Source organism: Silurus aristotelis (assembly GCF_946808225.1).
Source record: "Silurus aristotelis genome assembly, chromosome: 11".
NCBI lineage: Eukaryota > Metazoa > Chordata > Actinopteri > Siluriformes > Siluridae > Silurus > Silurus aristotelis.
The window spans coordinates 1,809,682-1,832,268 of record NC_139584.1 but is presented as its reverse complement, the minus strand read 5'-3'; the positions used below and the strand labels follow the sequence as shown (position 1 = coordinate 1,832,268).

The window sequence follows — 22,587 nt, the reverse complement described above, 5'->3', positions numbered from 1 at the left end:
GTGTTATGGTGTGAAATAGTGTTATTTACTCATTTAAATCGATTTCGTATAGTGTTCTTTGGGTTTTTACTGGGTTGGAAGGGGCGTATCAAAAGGTCGCGAAAATTCGGAACTCGCGACCGGTCTTGGTCCCTAACCCTTGTGAGCTCCGAGGTTCCACTGTAAAGGCAAAATGCAGCTGGAAACCATTTAGACACCAAAGTGAAGGTGTAGGAGAACGTGTTAAAAATAAACCCATTCCTGTTGTAAATACACAAGGAGGTCACACACTGTATGGGTTCTGAGGACTTTGTGAAGCATGGACCCCCCTTTTGGTTCATTTGCTGTTTAGAGGTCTTGCTCACAAAACCAACAGTGCTGGCTTGGAAGTGGGGATTTGAGCCCACATCCTGTTGACCAGCAACGGACTGCCTTCACTGCTCTCAAGAAAGTTGAGACATCTCTTAAGACATGTATCTCTCATACATCAAACCACTCGCAAATGTGCCCTTATTAGTATGTTTAAAAAAAAAAAGGAGCAAACAACGCGCTAATCTCCAAGAGCAGGGTCGTTCACTCAGAAGTCTTGACGTCAATGAACCTTTTCTGTTTCTTGCCACGTTACAGGTACTGAACCCTGAGTGTCTGGTCATCAGGTTCTCCCTAGCCTTGCTTAACACTTGGTACTTGCAGCCAAAACAACTTTGGACCAGGTGTTTCACAGCCGAGATATAAAGCACGTCCTTTTAATCGCAATATATACAAACCCATGGATGGACGCTCCAGGCCAAGTCTTGGAGATTCAATGTCTGACCTGACAATAAAAGGTTCCCAGAGAGGGTTTGCTTCAGGAAGCAATAAACCCATACTTCCCCAAGGAACCTTTGAGGAACCTTTTTTTTTTTTTTTTTATGAACCTACAGCTGGTGAGTGCATGAGAGGAATGTACTTGGAGACAAGAACGTAACACTTGTCTAAAGAGTATGTATAAGGAACACACAAGCATCGCGAACACACACTATAGGGATGAAGAACACACTTACAGACTATATGGGGACAAAACATTTGGCGAAGGTGTGTGGAGACGCCACTTGGACTCTGTAATGGGAGTAAGCACTGGGAGCATGCACTCGGCGCTCGCACGGGGAGCAAACACTTACTCCCATACTAATCATATCTTTCCCTCCAGGGATGTGCTTCAAAAAAAAAAAAAAATCCCCCCTCAGAATGCTCTCAGCAGTCGGAGCACATTACACCCCGGAGCTGCACTGCTCAGAATAATGTATCTCTCGCTCTCATGCTCTTTCTCTCGCTTTCCTAATAGCACTCTGACGGTCGGAGAAAAAAAAACACCCGCCTCCATTGCTCTCCGAGATGTTCGAGACGGTTGCAGTGAGAGTGAGCCTGCTTCGTGCTCTTTACAGAATTACAGAGTATTACTCTACCCCCACAATGATGGGTGGCAAACTCAATATCTCCGACGGAAGGATTGCTCAGGCGCGAAATAACGCCTGGATTATGACAGGCCAAGCTAATGTTGCAGAGCCTGTATCTGGACGCCGGCTCCGTGCTCACTTTTTTCCCCGGAATGAATGCGCATTATACTCGGGATTAATAAGTTGCATTTTTAAAAATGAGGCGATTGGGTAAAGCGGCAGTCTGGGTGTGCGTGTGAAAAAGGCCGCTCCGATATCTTGAGCCTGGATAAAAAACGCAGTGTCTCCCACTTTATTTAGGCACAAGTGGTGCTAGCAGGGACACACTGGGGAAAACCCAGCGCTGGACAAGTAGCTAATTGTGTACCAGCAGGTGCACGGCTTGACATGCATAAGTGCAGGGATGTGACCTTGAGCATGAAGGAAAAATGGTGCTGCTTCTGATCCAGGATGCCTCTCTATCCTGGAGTGTCAGAGTGTTGGATCAGCTAATGTGAGCTGACACGGTGTTATGATCTTATGTCAACTTTGCCCCGAGCCAAACACTGTCATTGAGATATAAAATGCACAAACAACTCATCCTATACCTCGCTTTCTTGACAAGGGGCTGACGAGTACAGACCTGGACCACATCTCCTACGCATTTACTTGGATTGACTGACCCAGAGGCTACAAACAATGAACTTGGCACAAACAGAAACTAGGCTTCCTTCATGGTCACTTATAGGGGAAGTGGTTGCTCAGTGGTTATTGGGTTAATGATTGGAAGATCGGGGGTTCAAGCCCAGGTATCATCAAGCTGCCACTCTTGGGCCCTTGAGCAGGGCCCTTAACCCTCTGTGCTCCAGGGGGGTTGTATTGTGGCTAACCTTGCGGTCTGACCCCAGGTTCTGAACAAGCAGGGATATGCAAAGAAGTGAATTCACTGTGCTCTATAATATACGTATGTGGACCCATGTGAGTGCACCAGCTGCAAAGGTCGATGAATAGTTATTTTTTATGGTTATGATTTTCAAGGTCATGTGTTGAGACCTTCAATCTGCCACTGTTAAGCCCTAAAGCACAGCCCTTAACCCCTTAAACCAGGTACTAATGCTGAGCAAGGAAGGTCTGGGGTACCACTCCTATGTACCCCAATGATGATTAATGGAGTTAAAATCAGGGCTCAGTCCAAGGTCCTGACTCAAACCCCCAACCTGTAACCCAGAGCCTGAACTCCAGAGCTTCCACCTTCCCATACCAGCAAATTCCTTTATTTGTAAGAACTGCATCATCCTGGCAGATACTTCAGCATCGATCTAGTGCTGAGACAAATAAATGTTCATCCGTTTGCTTCTCCATAAAGATATCAATAAGCCTGCAACGAAATCTCAATAAGGACCAAGTGCAACTGCATTTTTCAAGTCTCCTGCTTTTCCAAATCTAGGTTGAGCTCTGACGTCCCGAAGTACACGCTGGTTAATGAATACACGCTGTGAACCAGAAACCGAGACGCAATCCTCACAAACAGATGCTTGGGAGGATGAAAGGAAGAGGGGGGAAATTTTTTTCTTTTTTTTCCTTTGGAGGTTTACATAAGAGGTTTCGTAACGCCGCTCTACTATAGCTTCCACGTGGAAATGCTCGAGAAGATGCTCTGTTTAAGAATGACGTTCATCTATCAGAAAGCATGGAACTCAAACACATCCCACTTTTCTCTTCTCAGGTGGTCGTTAGCGCTCTGGAGGGGTAGGCGGTGTGATGGGCTTGGGGGGTGGGGGTCTGTTTGGTCAGGGAGTTTGCTATCGGATGAAGAATTGGGAAATAAAAATGAAGTCCGGTGTTTAAGCGCTTCCCACAGGGGGCTTTTGTTAGTGGAGGAAAGCTGCCACAGGATCAGGGCTGGATGGGAAAAAAAAAAAGGTAGAAGGGCCTTGCTCTGCTCCGCTCTGGAGCCGCGTTACCATGGCAACAGGCGAGCCCCGTTCGTCGGATTCACGTGAGCCCGTTTCCACATTCGCCGAAGGAAAAATTGATTGTTGCGTGACTGCGTGAAGCGCACTCGGGTCGAAAGCGTGTGCATGTAGCACCGGGCGTGCATCTTCACAGGCTTTAAATGATCCTAAACACATGAATGTGTGCGTGTTTCAGAACACGAGGTCATTTCATACTCCGAAATACAACCTGCACACATCGAGCCAGAAGCAGATCTTCGATCTTCGTCTTTCTTCTCGCGGATCTTTTCGTGAGCAGGTTCGCATCTCCCTGCCGTTCCGATGCTAATCACAAACGAACACTTTAAATAGGTCGTGGAGAAGAAAGAGAGAAGAAAAAAAAAGCTCCGCTCCAAATGTACGATTGTGCTCACTCGTTGTGTTAAGTGACGTACTCGGCGCTGCTCGATGGTGGAACACGGCGCTGAAAGAAGCCTGAAATGATCGGGAGGTTCTGGCCTTGGGGATTAGCAGCTGGTTTTCCACCCATTGCACTGAATAACAAAGCGGCCATACAATGTCCCGGTCCAAACGCGCGCGCACACACACACACACACACACACACACACACACACCCTTCCCTCCGATTCCTATTCTTAAACACAACAACCACCTCCAGTCCCTCGTTTCTCCACTACTACGGTATCAAGCCTCTAAACATGTGGCTCACGTGTTTAGAGGCTTGATACCGTAGTAGTGGAGAACTGCACTACGTGGACAATACCATCAGGACACCTGACTTTTCCATGTGGTTCTTTCCCAAACTGTTCCCACACAATTGCAAAAGACGTCTTTGGATGCTTCAACATTTCCCTTCCCTTGAACTAGGAGACCCAAACCAAAAGCCAGCTCCATGAAGATATGCTTTTCATGGGTTGGTTATGGTGAAAGATCTCCTGCTATAGAGCTCCAACCCTATCGACTGCACCCCAGACCTCCTCACCTCACATACAACAGTATCTGACTTTACCAGCACACATCCTTGTGGCTGAACAAGAACAAAGCTCCACAGAAATCTAGTGGAACATCTTCCCAGAAGAGTCAAGCTCATTATAAGAGCAAATTAAGACTTTTTTTTTATATTGAGGAATAATCATTAATGATCATTGAGTTTTTTGGAACTGCATTATCATCGTTTGTTCGTCCATTTTCGGTTTTGCTCCATCAAACCTTTTAAAGATCTCACAATGAAATCCAAACTAAACCTCTCTAAACCAGGGGTCCCCAAACTGCAGCCCCCACCATTTGGAACGGCCTTCTGAACAATTAATTATTACATATGTTTTACTCATATCAGATGTGTATTTGATAAAAAAAAATAATAATAAATAAATAAATAAATAAATAAATAAAAGGTTGGCTTTTAAATAACTTCCCCCTGAGTTATGAATGTGGCCTAATTATTCCAATTTCTTGATCTAAAGAATATTCAAAAAGACCACAAAATGTCCAAACGGCTCAGAAAGAGAAAAGCTGATTCGGAATGAAGGCTGCACAAGTGATTTATTTACATTTTTTGTTTAATGCAAAGAAATGGCTCTCATTAGTCAAGAAACAATGTGTTTAGAAAAAAATTTCATTATGATAGTAATAATGCGATTTTTATAGGCTCTTAAAAAAAATTAAAGTAAAGCATATTTGGGTGTACGGCGCAGAACAAAATAAAAACTAATCAAGCATTAGGAGGCAAAATAAACACTTTAAAATAACAATAAATTCTCCACAATCAATTCCGGCCCGTGGCATTTTCTGTTCCAGACCGACCCTCATTAAAAAACTGAAAAATAATGTGGCCCTCAGAGAAAAAAAGATTGGGGACCCCGGGCCTAAGCCATGAATGTATGAATGGCCTCAAAAGTCTCGGAGGTGTTTTCCTTAAACAGGGGGGACGGAGAAAAGGACATAAGTCACAGAAAAATGTTTGCAGGAATGTTTGAGATCTTCATGAAATGATCCAAGACTGATTTATATATATATATACTTACATATACTTATTTATATATGAGATTGTAGGACATTTAAATTTGAGGCACACCAGAGTCTATAACATCATAACAATTTCAACTCTAAATGATGGATAGTGAAGTCCACAGTGCTTAAATCTTAATCCAGATCTTCTCTCCAGACCAGCAGGTTCTCCGTTTTTCAGATGGACGTGACACGAATAAGAATCTTATCTTTCTTCAACAGTATCCGAAATAAAAATTTGAATATTAATGATGCTGATAATACAAGCTCTTATTTATGCAAATTTCGATCTGCATGAGGACAAATGATAACCGCAACAATTCAGGTTTCAAAATCAAGACAATTTAGTTTTTGTTTTATTTTTTTACTATTGCAGACGCAACAAAAAAGTGGAACAGGTCCTGATTAGACACGTGTTCATTACATTCGTCAGTCTTGCAGTTATTTATCCAAAAGAGCACTTAAGGGATAAGGACCTCGCTTAAGGGCCTGAACGTGGCAACCTGGTGGTGTTGGGATTTGAACTCATGACCTTTTGAATAGAAGTCCAACAAATTTGACCAGTGAGTCCCAACTGAAAGGGCTAAAAACAAACTTTAAAAAAACACACACAAAAAAAACCCCCACACAAACACACACTTCCAGCATCTTCAAGCCAAATATTCAGTCATGAAGAACATGGACCATGACTAGCCATCACGCTTAATTAAAAGAAACTAATTTCTGAACTCCACTCCAAAGCTTCATCAATGTGCCAAAACTTTTCCAGATGAAACCGTTTTCGCGTTCTCGCCAAAATATCATCGTGGTTCCAGAGTCTGCAGGTGTCCCGAGCCTGAGGCGTGTTCACACCTCTCCAGCCTTTTCAAAAGCATGTGTGTGGATCAAGGCTGATCCTTCTCATTCATACACGAGTGTGTTGTGGACACCACACCTCAGGCTCTCTCCGTCTCTCTCTGAGCCAATCCCGGCTTCTATTTCACGCCAACCTTGCCCGAGCGTGTGCGGATATTACGGCTAGAGGCGTGAGACTGGAGCGCTCTCCAATTTACCCGCTCTCCACTCGCACCTCGGAGCCAATTACTCTCATTTGATGGCGGTCTGCAGTGAGGCAGGACCTTTTACTCAGTGTCAGTTGAGGCGCTGGATTTCTTGAGCAGGGGATGAGAGCACTAGCAGGGTGTAATTTGCCAGTTAAGTGGCGCTTGATATCCTCCCCTTAGCCGAGCGAGAGAGAGCGATGCCTCAGCACCGATCACTGGATTTACATCTGAACCTCGTGCAGGTAAACCTGAGCAGCACACATCCAACAGGAGCAGAAGAACTCCGGAAGAATTGTCGGAAAATGATCTCAAAATAAGCCTCAAAACATTGAAAGGTCATCGCCACAAAAGCAACGTAGAGAAACATGCAAATGACTTCCTGAATGCATGATTCTGATTGGCCGAAAAGTTGCTGAATCAGCGTTCTAAATGTTTGGGTTGCTTATAAACACCTGTGACCATTGATTGGATTGTTTTGATTAGATGTTGAATACGCTAAATTTGAGAAATAGGTTGAGGCACAAAAAACGAATTTGGAGACGAACTGGAGAAGAAAAAAGTTCCAATTAAAAAAATAAATCAATAAATAAATGCAACAGGAGCTAACACCAACAGCTTTTTTACTTGTAGGTACGCGATACACACACACACACACACACACACACACACACACACACACCCCCCCTCTCTCTCTCTCTCTCTCTAAGGTGAAAATCCATAGTTAGGTGTGAAGCCTTCCACCATTCTAATGCTCTCCGGGCCGTTCTTCACCTCCACATCGTGCACCAACATCCTGTAACATCTCACACCTACACCTGCATTATCACCTAAAGTTCTATAAACCAATCAGACAACAAAAATATTACTTATGTTAAAGAAAACTGACTGTGTGATAAATCTAGAGCTCCATCAGGTCGTGACCCAGAATTGGGCCGTGAAGAAGATACCTGGTCACAAGAACGTCCTGAGAAAGATGTCTGTCTGTCTGTCGGTCTGTCTGATTAGTGTGTGTTTTATGTTTTTTTGTACATCTTATATCTTATAAATAAATATATATATATATAAAAAATAACTAACAGATGTTTTAATTTTTGGTGGTGAAATAACTGGAACTCCACTATCTATGAATAGACTTTTTAAATCATCTTATAATGTCTAATAGACTCTCTCTTTCGTTATAATAAAGCTGCGTACAGGACGGCGGACTCTTCGCCTAACGACGATTAAATTTTTTTATATATTTCTTTTATTTCCTCAGCAAAATTTGGAATTAGGGTCCGTTAGACCAGACATTAATCATTAGTGACTAAGCAAAACCAACTTCTGCATCTGTGGCATAAGGCAGAAGGTCGGCGAGTTCGAGTTTTTCCGCTATTTAAAAACTCGAGCTGTGAGCAGCCGACGTGCTCGCGTTCCTGTTTTTTTTTAAACCCAGACATTGACTTTTCTTTTCTTGGCCCTTCAGAAGCTTCCGAGAGCATAAACAAACAAACCCAGTCGAATGTTATCATTTTCTACACTTGTAGTTCGCATTTACTCGTATGATAACCTCCACTCTTCTGGAAAGATGCTCCACGAAATTTTGGAGGGTTTTAGTAAAGTCAGGTACTGGTGGAGGTCTGGGGTACAGTCAATGCGAAAAATATATCATGTTCAATAGGGTTAAAGCTCTATAGCAGGAGATCTTCCACTTCAAACCATGGAAAGCGCATCTACATGGAGCTGGCATAGTGCATCATCATGCTGGAACAGGTTTGGGTCTCAATGTTGAAAAGTCCCAATACTTTTGTACAAGTAATTTATTCAATTAAAGAAAATATTCTCTAAATACAAACACCTGAAAAGCACCAATAACACCATGAAGGAATCTGAAATCTGGATCTGCAATGTTTGTAGGCAAGAGAACTATGGAGAACATAAATAAATAAAGAATATGTACAGCAGAAACAGAAGAAATGTCAAAAGGTTCGTTCAAACACTTCCGGTGCAAAAAAAAAACCCCGGGCTTTAAAGACACCCCTGAGGTACACCCTTGTAGATTTTAAGTGATCCGACACCTGATTAAAATAATAAAGCTGAAGATCCCGAATACTCACGATTGCAGGACGCTGCAGTTATAGAAGACAAAATCTGTGGTGATGAACTTGAGCCCGGTCTCTTTGGACTTGAGCGACAGTCGAACCACTCGTTTGTCACCTGTACAGAAAAGGGGATGGGAAGAAAGAGTACAGGTCAGCGTAATTAGTACAGGAAACGAGCGGTTACGGCTTCAAACAGCAGGCGGACGCTAATTACCCCTCCTACCTGCCCGTGCGCTCCAAGCCTCGAACACGTTTGATTGTCGCCGCATTTATCCGCTTCCTCCCTCCTTCTCCGAGCGAAAAAACACACACTTCCATTTCCCTTTGCTTTTCGCTAATGACTCAATTTTATTTTTTTTGGTCTTCCAATTATACTTGCGCGCTCCACATCACCATAATTGGCGTAATATTTCCGTTTGGACATGCCGTGATTGTCTTTAATGGAAATATTAGGTTTAGGGGAACGACGGAAAGGTCAGCACTCGTGCATTTGTGGGGGGTTTATTATTATTTTTTTAAGAATTCTCAGAACCTCTGGACCAGCCGAGGAGATAATCAAATTAAACAAATAACTTCCATTAATGCGCTTTTTTCCTTCTTACATGTTAAAAGCCAAGAATGAAGCTGGCGATGTATAAATTAACACCTGCAGCGTGCAAGGTGTGTGTGTGTGTGTGTGTTAGAGACGTGTGCTACACAGAAAAACGTGAGAGACGTTTAACACGCCGTAGGCGACTTCACTCTCCGGTTTGTCTAATAGGATCCTGCTAACGAGGCCAGACTGTTAACACCTCACCAAAAAAAAGAATGACGAAAAATCAGCTGACTCGTTTAGTTTTCTGGTAAAAAGAAGGTCGCTACGGGACGCCACGCATCTCCTCAAAGTTTCCACAATGACATTTCACCTCCATAAACACGTCCGTCCGGTTCTCCAAAAAGTGTCACAAAGACTCTGTTCTACAGAATTCAGGACTCGAAGGATTGTATACTTACACATTTTATGTCATAAGTATTTGGGCACCCAACCTTTTCTTCCCAGCCACATTCGGTTCTTCACCAAACTGTTCCCACAAACTTGAACGCACACAATTATTAACGTATAAGACATCTTTGGATGCAGGAGCATGAAATTTCCCCTTCACTCAAACTAGGAGACCTGAACCTGTTCCAGCTCCATGAAGATATGCTTCACATGGGTTTGGAGTAAAAGATGTCCTGCTCTAGAGCTCTCACCTCGCCTGTAAAAATAATTATAAAATAATAATAATAATAATAATAATAATAATAATAATAATAATAGCAATAGCCTCCAAAAACAACAATAAAACACCCGATCTTTTTTCCTAAAATGGAAAAAGTAGACGTGCAAAATGTAATAAAATTTTCCACAAACTGCACAAAATCTATGTATTTATTAACAAGTCGCACTTTACAATTCTTTTCATTTATATATTGTTATTTAAGAATTCTTTTAATAAATATTATTTTTTTAATTTTAGGAAATATATTAGGGCATTTCATTATTTTTTGGAGGTTATTATTATTATTATTATTATTATTATTATTATTATTATTATTATATAAATCTAAAACCTTTAGAAAGTATTAAAGGTTTTGTGGTTCAGGATACGGGACAAACCCTCAGTTCAGCTGCTGCATGATGAAGATTTCGGTGTGTGTGGGCATGTGTCTCACCGTATCCGTGTGAGAGCGTCGGGACGTCTCGCAGTGACGGGGACATGCACAGGATCTGTCCTTTAGGCAGCACCTCTCCGGGGCTCTCGCTCAGGTCCTCGAACACACAGGTCACACCTGCCGAGAGGTTCGGAACATGTGCCAACCTCACACTCAGCTGGAGCAAACACACACACACACACACACACACACACACACACACACGAAGTGAGGGGACTTCAAATGAGACATACGAGTGAAAGGTTCACTGTAAAACCGCTGCAGAGCCGCGATCCATCAAAGCGTTAGACAATTTTATCCGATTCATCAGTTTCACTCAAACAGGCGTAAAATCCACCGCCGCCTGTTACAGTAAATACATACAACAATCTGCTCATGAGTTGCAAATGTAGGGGTACGTTTTCTAGATCTTACATATTGATGGCTAGATATTTTTGTTATATTGATTTATGTTTATATTTTACAGCCCAGTCAGGACCTGGACCATTAACTCAAACTAATAATGAGGTAATAAACACCCGCGAATGAGTCAAACACGATCCTGTGCTGCTTCTGTCTCTGATTTATCACAATATCACTGATTAAAATACATCACTGTGTTAATGAATAAATTTATAGATCAATTATTAATGAATAAATAAATAAATAAATAAATAGATGAATAGATGGATGGGCAGATGAATAGATGTATGGATGAATAAATGGATGGGCAGATGGGTTGGTAGAAGAATACATGCATATATGTAGGGATGAATAGATGGATGGATGGATGGATAATTAAATGGAGAGATTGATGGATGGATGAATAGCTGGATAAATAGATGGATGGATGGATGGATGGATGGATGGATGGATATTTAAATGGAGAGATTGACGGATGGATGAATAGATGGATGGATGGATAATTAAATGGAGAGATTGACGGATGGATGAATAGATGGATGGATGGATGGATAATTAAATGGAGAGATTGACGGATGGATGAATAGATGGATGGATAATTAAATGGAGAGATTGACGGATGGATGAATAGATGGATGGATAATTAAATGGAGAGATTGACGGATGGATGAATAGATGGATGGATGGATGGATAATTAAATGGAGAGATTGATGGATGGATGAATAGATGGATGGATGAATGGATAATTAAATGGAGAGATTGACGGATGGATGAATAGATGGATGGATGAATGGATAATTAAATAGAGAGATTGACGGATGGATGAATAGATGGATGGATGAATGGATAATTAAATGGAGAGATTGACGGATGGATGAATAGATAATTAAATGGAGAGATTGACGGATGGATGAATAGATGGATGGATGGATAATTAAATGGAGAGATTGATGGATGGATGAATAGATGGATGAATAGATGGATGGATGGATGGATGGATGGATGGATGGATATTTAAATGGAGAGATTGACGGATGGATGAATAGATGGATGGATGAATGGATAATTAAATGGAGAGATTGACAGACGGATGAATAGATGGATGGATGGATAATTAAATGGAGAGATTGACGGATGGATGCATAGATGGATGAATGGATGGATAATTAAATGGAGAGATTGACGGATGGATGAATAGATGGATGGATGGATAATTAAATGGAGAGATTGACGGATGGATGAATAGATGGATGGATGGATGGATAATTAAATGGAGAGATTGACAGATGGCTAATTAAATGGAGAGATTAATGGATGGATGAATAGATGGATAATTAAATAGAGAGATTGATGGATGGATGGATGAATAGATAAATGGGATTTAAAAATTTTCTGAAAGAACAGATCTATTAATAGATGGACGGATGGATAAATAAATGGATGGACAAATGAATGGATTGTTGGAAATATGGATAAAATAAATAAATGAATGAATAGAGAAATAATTGATTAGACTAATGGAGTGATGGATAGCATAATAGATGGCTGGATGAAAAGCTGAACAGATGGATAAATAGATGAAAGGATCAATGAATGGATTAATAAATGGATGGACAAATTAATGGATTAAAGGACAGATTTATTAAATAAATGGATGAATGGATGAACAGATGGATGGATGGATAGATGGAACAATATATGGATTAGTAAATAAATGGACAGATGACTGAAGAGATGGTTGAATGGATTCATGGAGAGATGGATGGATTAATAGATGGCTGAAAGAATGGATGAACAGATGGAGGTATGGTGGAATAGACTAAAGGATGTATGGATTAATGGATAGATGCTGGATGATCAGGATGGATAGATAGCTATGGGCAGTGAATATGTGCAGAAGCTGTTGAGAAAAAAACGTGTCCTCCACGTCACCGAACAACACGAAGAACTGTGTTCAGCTTGAAGGTTCTTTGTGATGTTCTGAGAGCTTCTGCTCGTCCTGATCTTGATTTAAAGATCTGGCAGTGTCCTTACCTGAGTGGACGCCGAGGTGACGGACATGTTGGCAGGTGTGACGGTGATGTCCACGCACTGCTTCAGCTCCGTACTGAAGTGCTGAGGAAGCTCCCATTTCTCACACGCTTCCTTCCTGGAGCACCTGAACATGAAAGGAGGGAAAAACGTGCATGTTGGATATCAGACATCAGTTAGATATCAGGGGGGAGTTATGGAGAGACATAAAAACTATGAATGAAAGCGAGAGTGAGAAAATGCATGAGAGAAAAGAGAAAGAAAAGGAGACAGATCAGGCAGAGAAGTGGGAGAGAGAAAGAGTGAGATAAAGAAAAGAAAGCGTGAGAGACAGAAAGGTAGAAAAGAAAGTAAGACCGGGTGAAAGACAAAAGAGAGTGAGCAAGTGAAAGGAAAAAAAGAGAGTTTGTTAGTGAGACACACAGAGAAATTAATGAGAAAGAAAAAAGCATGAGACAAAGAGTGAATGAGAGGAAGAGAAAAAGAATGAGAGTCAGCAGAGATAAAAAAAAAAAAAACTGAGTGAGAGACAGAAAAGGGGAGGAAAGAAGGAGAGAGAAAAAAAGTATGTGAGAGAGACAGAAAGATAGAGGGATGTAGGAAATGCGTGAGGGAAAGGGAAAGAGAAAGAAAGTGTGAGGGAGAGAGTGATCGCAAATTTACGAATGAGTAAAAGAAAAAAACATGAGACAGAAAAAGAAAGAAAGGGAGAGAAAAAAAAAGGGAGGAGGAGGGGAGGGGAAGAAAGATAGATTGATAGAGGGAATGCGTGAGGGGGGGAGAGAGAGACAGAATGAGGGATAGAACGAGAGAGAAATTAAAAAGAAGAAAGAGACAGGTAAAGAGAACGCAGGAGAAGAAGAAAGTGAGAGAGAGAGAGAGAGAGAGAGAGAGAGAGAGAGAGAGAGAGAGAGAGAGAGAGAGATAGATAGATAGATAGATAGATAGATAGATAGATAGATAGATAGATAGATAGATAGATAGATAGATAGATAGATAGATAGATAGATAGATAGATCAGATGCAGTAGTCTGATATTAAAACATTCATAACGCTGCACGTTCCTCAAACGTGTTAATTGGAGTCAAGTTGCACACGTTTGTGTTGGGCAGATGAACTGAGAAGGACGTATGTGCTTCACGTGTGTGTGTGTGTGTGTGTGTGTGTGTGTGTGTGTGTGTTGTTTTGGGTGAAGGTTCCTGATGACTTGCAAATTGCCTTTTCTCCCTGCATACGTTTGGAGACGTCTCAGGCCGAGACGACGCGATAAAAAGCTCGGAGCGACATTACGGGTCTCCTCACGTTCTTCCTGAAACGTCAATCACCTCGTCAACAGGCTCTGATTCCTAATACGCATCAAAGTATACTAATGACAGGAGACACAACCCTTCATACTCACCATTCTACAGGGAAAAACTATTAGGAGGCCTGACTTTTGTGGTTCTTCACCAAAAACTTGGAGGCACACCATCGTATCGGACGTCTTTGCATGCAGGAGCGTGAAATTTTCCCTTCACATGAACTAGGAAACCCAAACCTGTTCCAGCAGGACACACAAAGCCAGTGCCATGGAGATCTGCTTTCCATAAGTTCTCCTGCTAAAGAGCTCTGATCCTCAAGCCTATTAAAAATGAATTTTTCACGCTGACCCCAGGCATCTTCACCTCAACCTTCATCAGTACCGGAATTTACTTACACACTTCTTTATGGCTGAATAAAATCACACAAATCTTCAGAAGATCTAGAGGAACATCTTCCCAGAAGGGTGGAGATTATTATAAGAGTAAATGGAGACTGAATGTGGAATTTGATGTTCAAGAAGCACAAATCTTATGCTCAAGTGTCCACAAACTTTTGTTGTCTGTCTGTCTGTCTGTCATATATATATATACATACAGTACAGACCAAAAGTTTGGACACACCTTCTCATTCAAAGAGTTTTCTTTATTTTCATGACTATGTAAATTGTAGAGTCACACTGAAGGCATCAAGGGCTATTTGACCAAGAAGGAGAGTGATGGGGTGCTGCGCCAGATGACCTGGCCTCCACAGTCACCGGACCTGAACCCAATCGAGATGGTTTAGGGGTGAGCTGGACCGCAGAGTGAAGGCAAAAGGGCCAACAAGTGCCAAGCATCTCTCGGGGAACTCCTTCAAGACTGTTGGAAGACCATTTCAGGTGACTACCTCTTGAAGCTCATCAAGAGAATGCCAAGAGTGTGCAAAGCAGTAATCAAAGCAAAAGGTGGCTACTTTGAAGAACCTAGAATATGACATTTTTCAGTTGTTTCACACTTTTTTGTTATGTATATAATTCCATATATAATTCCACATGTGTTAATTCATAGTTTTGATGCCTTCAGTGTGAATCTACAATTTTCATAGTCATGAAAATAAAGAAAACTCTTTGAATGAGAAGGTGTGTCCAAACTTTTGGTCTGTACTGTATATATGAAGGCTGTGCTTTTCCAGCTGATACTGACACCAACACTGGAAGTCTTTTGATGATGGAAAATAGGACATGGTCCAGAGATAGTAATCCTTCATTTACATAAATCAACACGACGAGTGGAATGTGGGAGGCGAAAATGGATCGCGTCCTGATTTAGTACTTTGTGTTCAAACACAAATAAATAAATAATAATCATAAAAAGAAAAAGACTAGACGTCAGACGCCAAACAAGACGTGAGGTGTTCCCACTCGGCGTCATGGAAACGTCTGATGGAGATCCACATTAGGAGGTGAAACGCTGGCATCGGGTTTCGGATGTCCTCGTTTTTTTTTTTTTTTTTTTATATTCCGGCGGCTGCTTCGGTTCTTCTTTGACGTCTGTACTGCGGCTGCCTGCTTTAATGATTTGTTTACTTCTAATTACATCCATATGTCTGAGGAACGACTGCTTTTTTAATTAAAAGGAACCGAGCAAGCAGGACGGCACGTCTGTACGTTTATCCGCATTCAAAGATCGAGTACCCCTCCCCCATACTCTCTCAAACACACACACACACACACACACACACACACTCAAAATGAGATTTCGCCCAATTACACTCCGCTCCTCTTCCTGGTGAACTCGCACCAATGTGATTTGTGATAAGTGTCTGTTCTCCCTGAGAGGTGTGCTCATTGTCTCCAGACGCTGAAGCAGAAAGAAACGAAGAGATGATGACTGGAGATGACTGAAGCCGACCAGGCGTGACCCAGATCAGTCTCAGGGTCTATAACAAAAGTTGGTGGACACCTGACCATACGATTGGTAATCTCATTCCTATATTTACTCTTATAGTAACCTCCACTCTTTTGGGAAGATGTTCCTCTAGATTTTGTGGAGATTTGTGCTCAGGTACTGATGTAGGAGAGTTGAAGAGGGTGCAGACTGAATTCACATTCATCCCATTCAAGATTTTTCACAGGTTCGGAGCTCTACAGCAGGAGATCTTCCACATCTTCCAACCCATGGAAAGAATATCTTCATTGAGCTTCATGCTGGAACAGGTTTTGGGTCTCCTTGTTCAAGTTGAGGAGAATCTTCATTTTCAACATCCAAGGATATCTGATATAATCATGTTCCTCCAACTTTGTGGATTTGGTTTGGAGAAGAACCACTTTTGGTTGAAAAAGGTCAGGTGTCCCGATACTTTAGGCAAAATAAAGTATAATATAGTTTGAACTGGGATCCAACGCAGTTTTTAATATATGAATATATTAATTAATTAATAAATATAATGATATAATCGAGCGCTCTCCGTGCAGTACGCAGTCTCAGGTGTAAAAACAAACAGCATGTGGAGTCAGTGATATGCCTCTAGAGGCCGCTCTAGTAACAACAGCAGACCGGAAAAACTATCAGTATAGATTTTTGCTGACAGCTCCAGCAATCAACTATTAATTGATTCAATATTTGAATTAATAATTGATTTCCGATTAATCAGCCGACCTTTGCTTCTAAGTATATCGGTTCTTACAAAAGAGGGGGTTCCTGGTCAGATGTTTGGACGGGTTAGGTTTCCTTCCTTCTATAAAAAGGATGAAGTCCCGCCAGGAGAAAGCCCTTCAAACCTCATGTACGTGCGATTTCGAAAAATCGTCTGCACATTCCGATCATTTATAATCCCACATAAAGACGGTCACACTTCTACATCACATTGGGTTCGGTGACTGGCGGCGCCGAGTTTAGCAACACGAGTAACAACCTGCCATTCATCAGCCTCCCTTTCAATGAAAACTTGCTTTTAACGTCGTTAATGAATCGCGAGTTGAAAGGAAACGTTGCTTAATGCGAGGTCGAGCGCGCTGTTTTCCCAGCGAGGGGTCATCTCGCGCCGCTAATGTGGAAAAACGCCAGTGACAACATTAACAAACGCCACTGTGACCTACTGCTGAGGAGCTTAACGTCTGGAGAAAGATCAGTGGGCTCAAAAAAGAGGGAGGGTGCCGACGACTTTTCAAGGACGGCTTTTTATTTTTGTTCGACGAGGATAAAAAAAAGAATGATTATACGATTGTTTTTTCTTTTTCCCCCCGAAGAATAAAAACCAGTAAACGTTTGGTTTTCAGATGGACTGGAAAAACCGATAACGCACAAAGGACCATCTACAGCACATTGGATAGGAAACGTTACATCAGATTGAGAGGTGCTCGTAGTTTATGAGACGCCTGGAATTTTTATTAGATAGGATCGAAGTTGGAGTTACACCGCAGCATGGAATTACATTAGCGATATTTTTATGCTAGCAGGAAAAACTAGCAGGAAAGCAGAAGACAGAAATGTTGCTAAATCCCATAAAAGCTTTCAATCAAGTGTTAACCTTCAGTCCAAGGTATAAAAACATTGTATTAAGCGGTCTGAACCGAATCACCCCATCAGTCCGCAGTAAGGACAGTTGTGTAATCATCTTGCAAAATTGAGAAACTCGTCCACTTTTCGCTCGTATCAACCAGTTACAATTCAGGTTCCTGGAATTCTATCACTTCTTTATTTCTTCAGTGGCCCCAATGGCGTGATGGTCCTCCTCAGGTGACAGAGTTCCTTCATTATACCAATGGGTCACCTCAAACTCTCGAATGAAAAAGAGGGGGGGGGGGAATCTCCACACACTCGTCTTTGATGACTTTAGACAAAAATACCTCCGAAAGAAAGAGAGGGGATCGATTAAGTGCATTAATTGATCAATGCTGGAGACCAGCCGTCCCCGAGTCAATCGGATCTGATTAGTTACGAGTGTGAAGTATTGATCAGATCCTGGTTTACTTTTCTGCACTTCTTTGTGGAGATGCTGTCAGTCATCCAAAAGGTGAACGTTCATCTGTTTCATTCAGAACAACCTCCTAAACTAAACCAGGAACCTTCTACATTTATTATTTACACACAGATATGGGCTTAAGAGCCTTGCTCAGGGGCCCAGGAGTGGCAGTTCAGTGTGACCGGGACTCTTTTGACCATCAGTCATAGATCCAAAGTCTAATGCATTAAAAACTAATCTCCAAACTGGACCAAAACTTTGATGTTGGTCTCAAGCTTGAACTAAAACCTTGGTGTTGGTTTTATGTTGGTTTCAAAGGTTCTGGTACCAACTGAAGACCAACACCAAAGTTTTGGTACTGGCTTTAGACCAACAGAGGACTTATTACTGTTAGAAATGGTGCTACTAGATCAGGACCAACACCAAAGTTTCATTACTGGTTTAAAACCAATGCCACGGTTTGGAATCTGCTCAAGATTTTGGTACATACTGAAGATCAATCTGATGCATTTATTACTGGGTTGAGACCAACACCAAGGTTTTGTTTTAAATGTGGATAAAAAAATAAAATAAAATAAAAAAAAAGGTTCCTCTCCCATCTGAGGCCATCGCTGTGCACACGTTCTTCTTGTGACAGCAGAGGAACCTTGTGTGGCCTTCTGCTTGTGTAGATCTTACAACTCAACGTTGTGAAAATTAATCAAACATTCTGCAGGAACATCAGGTCGCAACCTGCCTGATGTTTTTAGATCGTCTCACAATTCTGAGGTTTGAAAAGTCTAGCAAGAATGCTCGAATTTCTTCTTTCACATCCAAACGTCCTGCTGGAGGAGCTGTTACTTTCCATCGGTGGTTTGATTAGAAGATTATCCTTCAGACACACACTACACTGTACTGAGTGTGTGTATGTGTGTGTGTGTGTGTGCGCATGTGTGTACTGAAGCCAGGTACACTGAGCACGGCCGTTATGAACCTGAGATGCTAATAGAACAATAATGAAGACGCGGGGAGAAACTTCTGATAACCACACACACACACACACACACACACACACACACACACACACACACACACACACACACACACACACACACACACACACACACACAGCTAAACCCTCCAAATGGGACCGCTTTGAATCGCACTGCAAATCCATCTTCCACTTCCCCCTCGTTGCCATGGACACAGACCATTTCCCAGGGTGCACTTTGTTTTTTTTGTTTTTTTTCTTTTCCCCCCATTCTCCTTCCTTATTCCCTCTGTACCCTCCCTCTTTCCTATCCCTCTCTCCCCCCCCACCCTCTCTCTCTGTGCCCTGGCTTGGCTAACATGATGGCTAGAGACTAAAGAGCCCAGGGGGAATTGAACACAAAGGCAAGACAACATGGAGTAGAAAGAGAGAGGAATACAGGTCAAAGCCCCCTCCCTGCCACTCACACTCTCTCGCTCTCTCTCTCTCTCTCCCCCCCCATCTCTTTCCATCTTTCTATCTCTCATACACAATTGAAAACGCCATCTCTCATGGCAACAGTGTGTGGTGATATCCCCAGGGGTGCAGCAAACAGGCTTCACAACACACACACACACACACACACACACACACACCCCAACAAGTGCCAGGGAAGCAGCCTGGCATTATTTAAGTACTGTATCTTCAACGTATCTTTCGAGAATTTTCAGCAAATCTGTACCGAATCGTCACTGAATCTGTAATGAATCGGTACCGAATCGTCACTGAATCTGTAATGAATCGGTACGGAATCGTCACTGAATCTGTAATGAATCGGTACGGAATCGTCACTGAATCTGTAATGAATCTTTACCGAATCGTCACTGAATCTGTAATGAATCTGTACCGAATAGTCACTGAATCTGTAATGAATCTGTACCGAATAGTCACTGAATCTGTAATAAATCTGTACCGAATCGTCACTGAATCTGTAATGAATCAGTACCGAATCGTCACTGAATCTGTAATGAATCAGTACCGAATCGTCACTGAATCTGTAATAAATCAGTACCGAATCGTCACTGAATCTGTAATGAATCAGTACCGAATCGTCAGTGAATCTGTAATGAATCAGTACCGAATCGTCAGTGAATCTGTAATGAATCAGTACCGAATCGTCAGTGAATCTGTAATGAATCAGTACCGAATCGTCAGTGAATCTGTAATGAATCAGTACCGAATCGTCAGTGAATCTGTAATGAATCAGTACCGAATCGTCACTGAATCTGTAATGAATCTGTACCGAATCGTCACTGAATCTGTAATGAATCTGTACCGAATCGTCACTGAATCTGTAATAAATCTGTACCGAATCATCACTGAATCTGTAGCGAATCGTCACTGAATCTGTAATGAATCAGTACTGAATCGTCAATGAATCTGTAAAGAATCTGTACCAAATCTGGGTTACTGATAGGAAGGTTGGAGGTTAAAGCTCCAGTATCATCAATCTGCCACTCTTGGGGCCCCTGAGCAAGGCCCTTAACCCCCTGTGCTGAAGGGGTGTTATATCATGGCTGACCCTGTGCTCTGACCCCAGCTTTCTAACATCACTGGGATGTGGTTAAGGCATTAGACTTTGGATTCAAAGTGATTTAAAGTAAGTTCAAATCCCAGCCACATCAAGCTGCCTCTAAGGGGCCCCTGAGCAAGGCCCTTAACCTCATAACTGCTCAGTTGTATGAATAAAATGTAAATGTTACGACTCCAGAAGCTGCTCCTTGGAGCGCAGGTTCACACCAAAAAGAAAGAATCATAAGATGTGCTGAAATGATGACTTCTAAAAGGGTTGACAAGGACCAGAGGAGAACATGAGGGTTAAATGCTTTCTCCATCTGGATAAATCTGTCCATCCATCTCCCTCGCTCCCTCCATCCCTCCCTCCTCCTGCGTTCAGTCTGCTCTCAGCTTGTGACCCCGCTGTTGCACAGATGAATGAACAAATGTGGCGTCACACTTCCCCATTTTACTGACTCGTTCCTTTTTTCCGCCCCATTCACACGTCTGTCATCGGACTGAAAGGGAAGCAGAACTCGAAGCTGAGAACCACAACGAGCATGTTACACCCTTCTCCTCCTCTTTCTCCTCCTCTCCCACATTCTCCTTTTCCTCCTCATCCTCATCCTGTTCCTCCCCATCCTCTTCCTCATCCTGCTCTTCTTCCTCCCATCCATATTTTGCGTCCCAGAAACAAGGACGAGCGAGGACAGATTTTTCTTTTTATCGGTTTGAATGTCTTTTCTCGCTCGCGTTTTGCTTCACGTGCTAAATGCGGCGTGTGCCGGCTGTCACGAGGTCACGTAAAGTCTGGGGATACGCCATTAATATGCAAACAAATGTCAATTTTTTTTCAGACGGGCGCGGCGCAGGCTCACGCTAATTATTCCATCAGTCCCAGATTTGCATCTTAATTAAAGATCTTTATCATGAGGAAGAAGGTATGGAGCGAGAAAGGGAGGGGGGGTAAGGAGGAGGGGGGTGGGGGGTAACAGGGCGGAGAGAAAAGTTTGCACGACTCGAACAGTGGATGCTCCTGTGATGTTTCATCTACGTCTAGATAACTCCGTTTTGTTAAGAGAAAGAGACGGGACTGCTGACTGTACGGTTTTGCTCGGTGGCTCAGATACTTTTCTCATATTTCACACATAGAAGAAAAGGAAAAAAAGAAATCAATGTTTTGCAGTTCTTAGGAAATGCATCCAAGGCCACCATATCCATCTGTGCTCAAAGACCTCGACTGGTCCAGGAGTGCAAACACACACACACACACACACACACACACACACACCACATGTCAAAAAATCCTTTTTTTTTTTAAGCTCACATGCTCAAATGTTCCTCCTCCCACAGACACATCACTAACACATCCCAGACGTCTCCTCTGATCTCCTCATCAGAGCTCATGATTTTATTAATATAATACATATCAGGTCAGGGGTCAAGGTCGAGGTCAGATCTATCCATCCATCCATCCATCCATCCATCCATCCATATATCCATCCATCCATTCAAGCCCCCTGCCCGTCCGTCCCTCTATCCATCTGCCTGTCAATCAATCCGTCTATCCATCAATCCGTCTATCCATCAATCCGTCTGTCCATCAATCCGTCTGTCCATCAATCCGTCTGTCCATCAATCCGTCTGTCCATCAATCCGTCTGTCCATCAATCCGTCTGTCCATCAATCCGTCTGTCCATCAATCCGTCTGTCTATCAATCCGTCTGTCTATCAATCCGTCCATTCCATCAGTCCATCCCTCTGTCTATCTATCTATAAAAAGTCTGTGTTTGGTCCAGATACTGTGCGAGGAACTGGCAACCCATCCCGTGCTCGACTTTCTAAACCGGCTCGTGTTTATCTCTGAGCGTTCCTCTGTGTAAAATTCAGTTCCAGTAACTGCAGGCTGGAAACTTCTCGCCTGCTACAGAGCTCCGCGAGGCGCAGATTTAGGGCCATCCTGTGGCTCGGGGCCTTCGTATAGATCGAGTCAGACACTTTGGATAAGAACTCGGAATGAAATCGATGGGGATATTTTGGATTACGTTTCATTTTCGGGCTCTTGGTGTTGCAGTAGGGATGTTGTGTCATGGTCCTCGTGTGAGTTACATAATCAGCACGCTAACCTTTAAACGCTGCTTTAGTTAGATTTGAGTTCACGGGTTTTTAAAAGGCATTTCCATGAGCATGTTTCACTAGCATTAGCATTAGCATATATACATCTCTAG

At 42.4% G+C, this 22,587-nt stretch overlaps 1 protein-coding gene across 1 annotated transcript in view; it reads right to left on the bottom strand.

Annotated features, from left to right (window-relative positions):
* plxna3 (plexin A3) overlaps window positions 1–22,587 on the bottom strand; it is a 171,513-nt gene that overhangs the window by 63,579 nt on the left and 85,347 nt on the right. The window contains exons 6-8 of the mRNA XM_083554849.1: window positions 12,613–12,736; window positions 10,176–10,332; window positions 8,496–8,595 (exon numbers count right to left, since the gene is read on the bottom strand). Coding sequence (XP_083410975.1) covers window positions 8,496–8,595; window positions 10,176–10,332; window positions 12,613–12,736 — 381 coding nt within the window. The remainder of the gene's footprint in view (window positions 1–8,495; window positions 8,596–10,175; window positions 10,333–12,612; window positions 12,737–22,587) is intronic.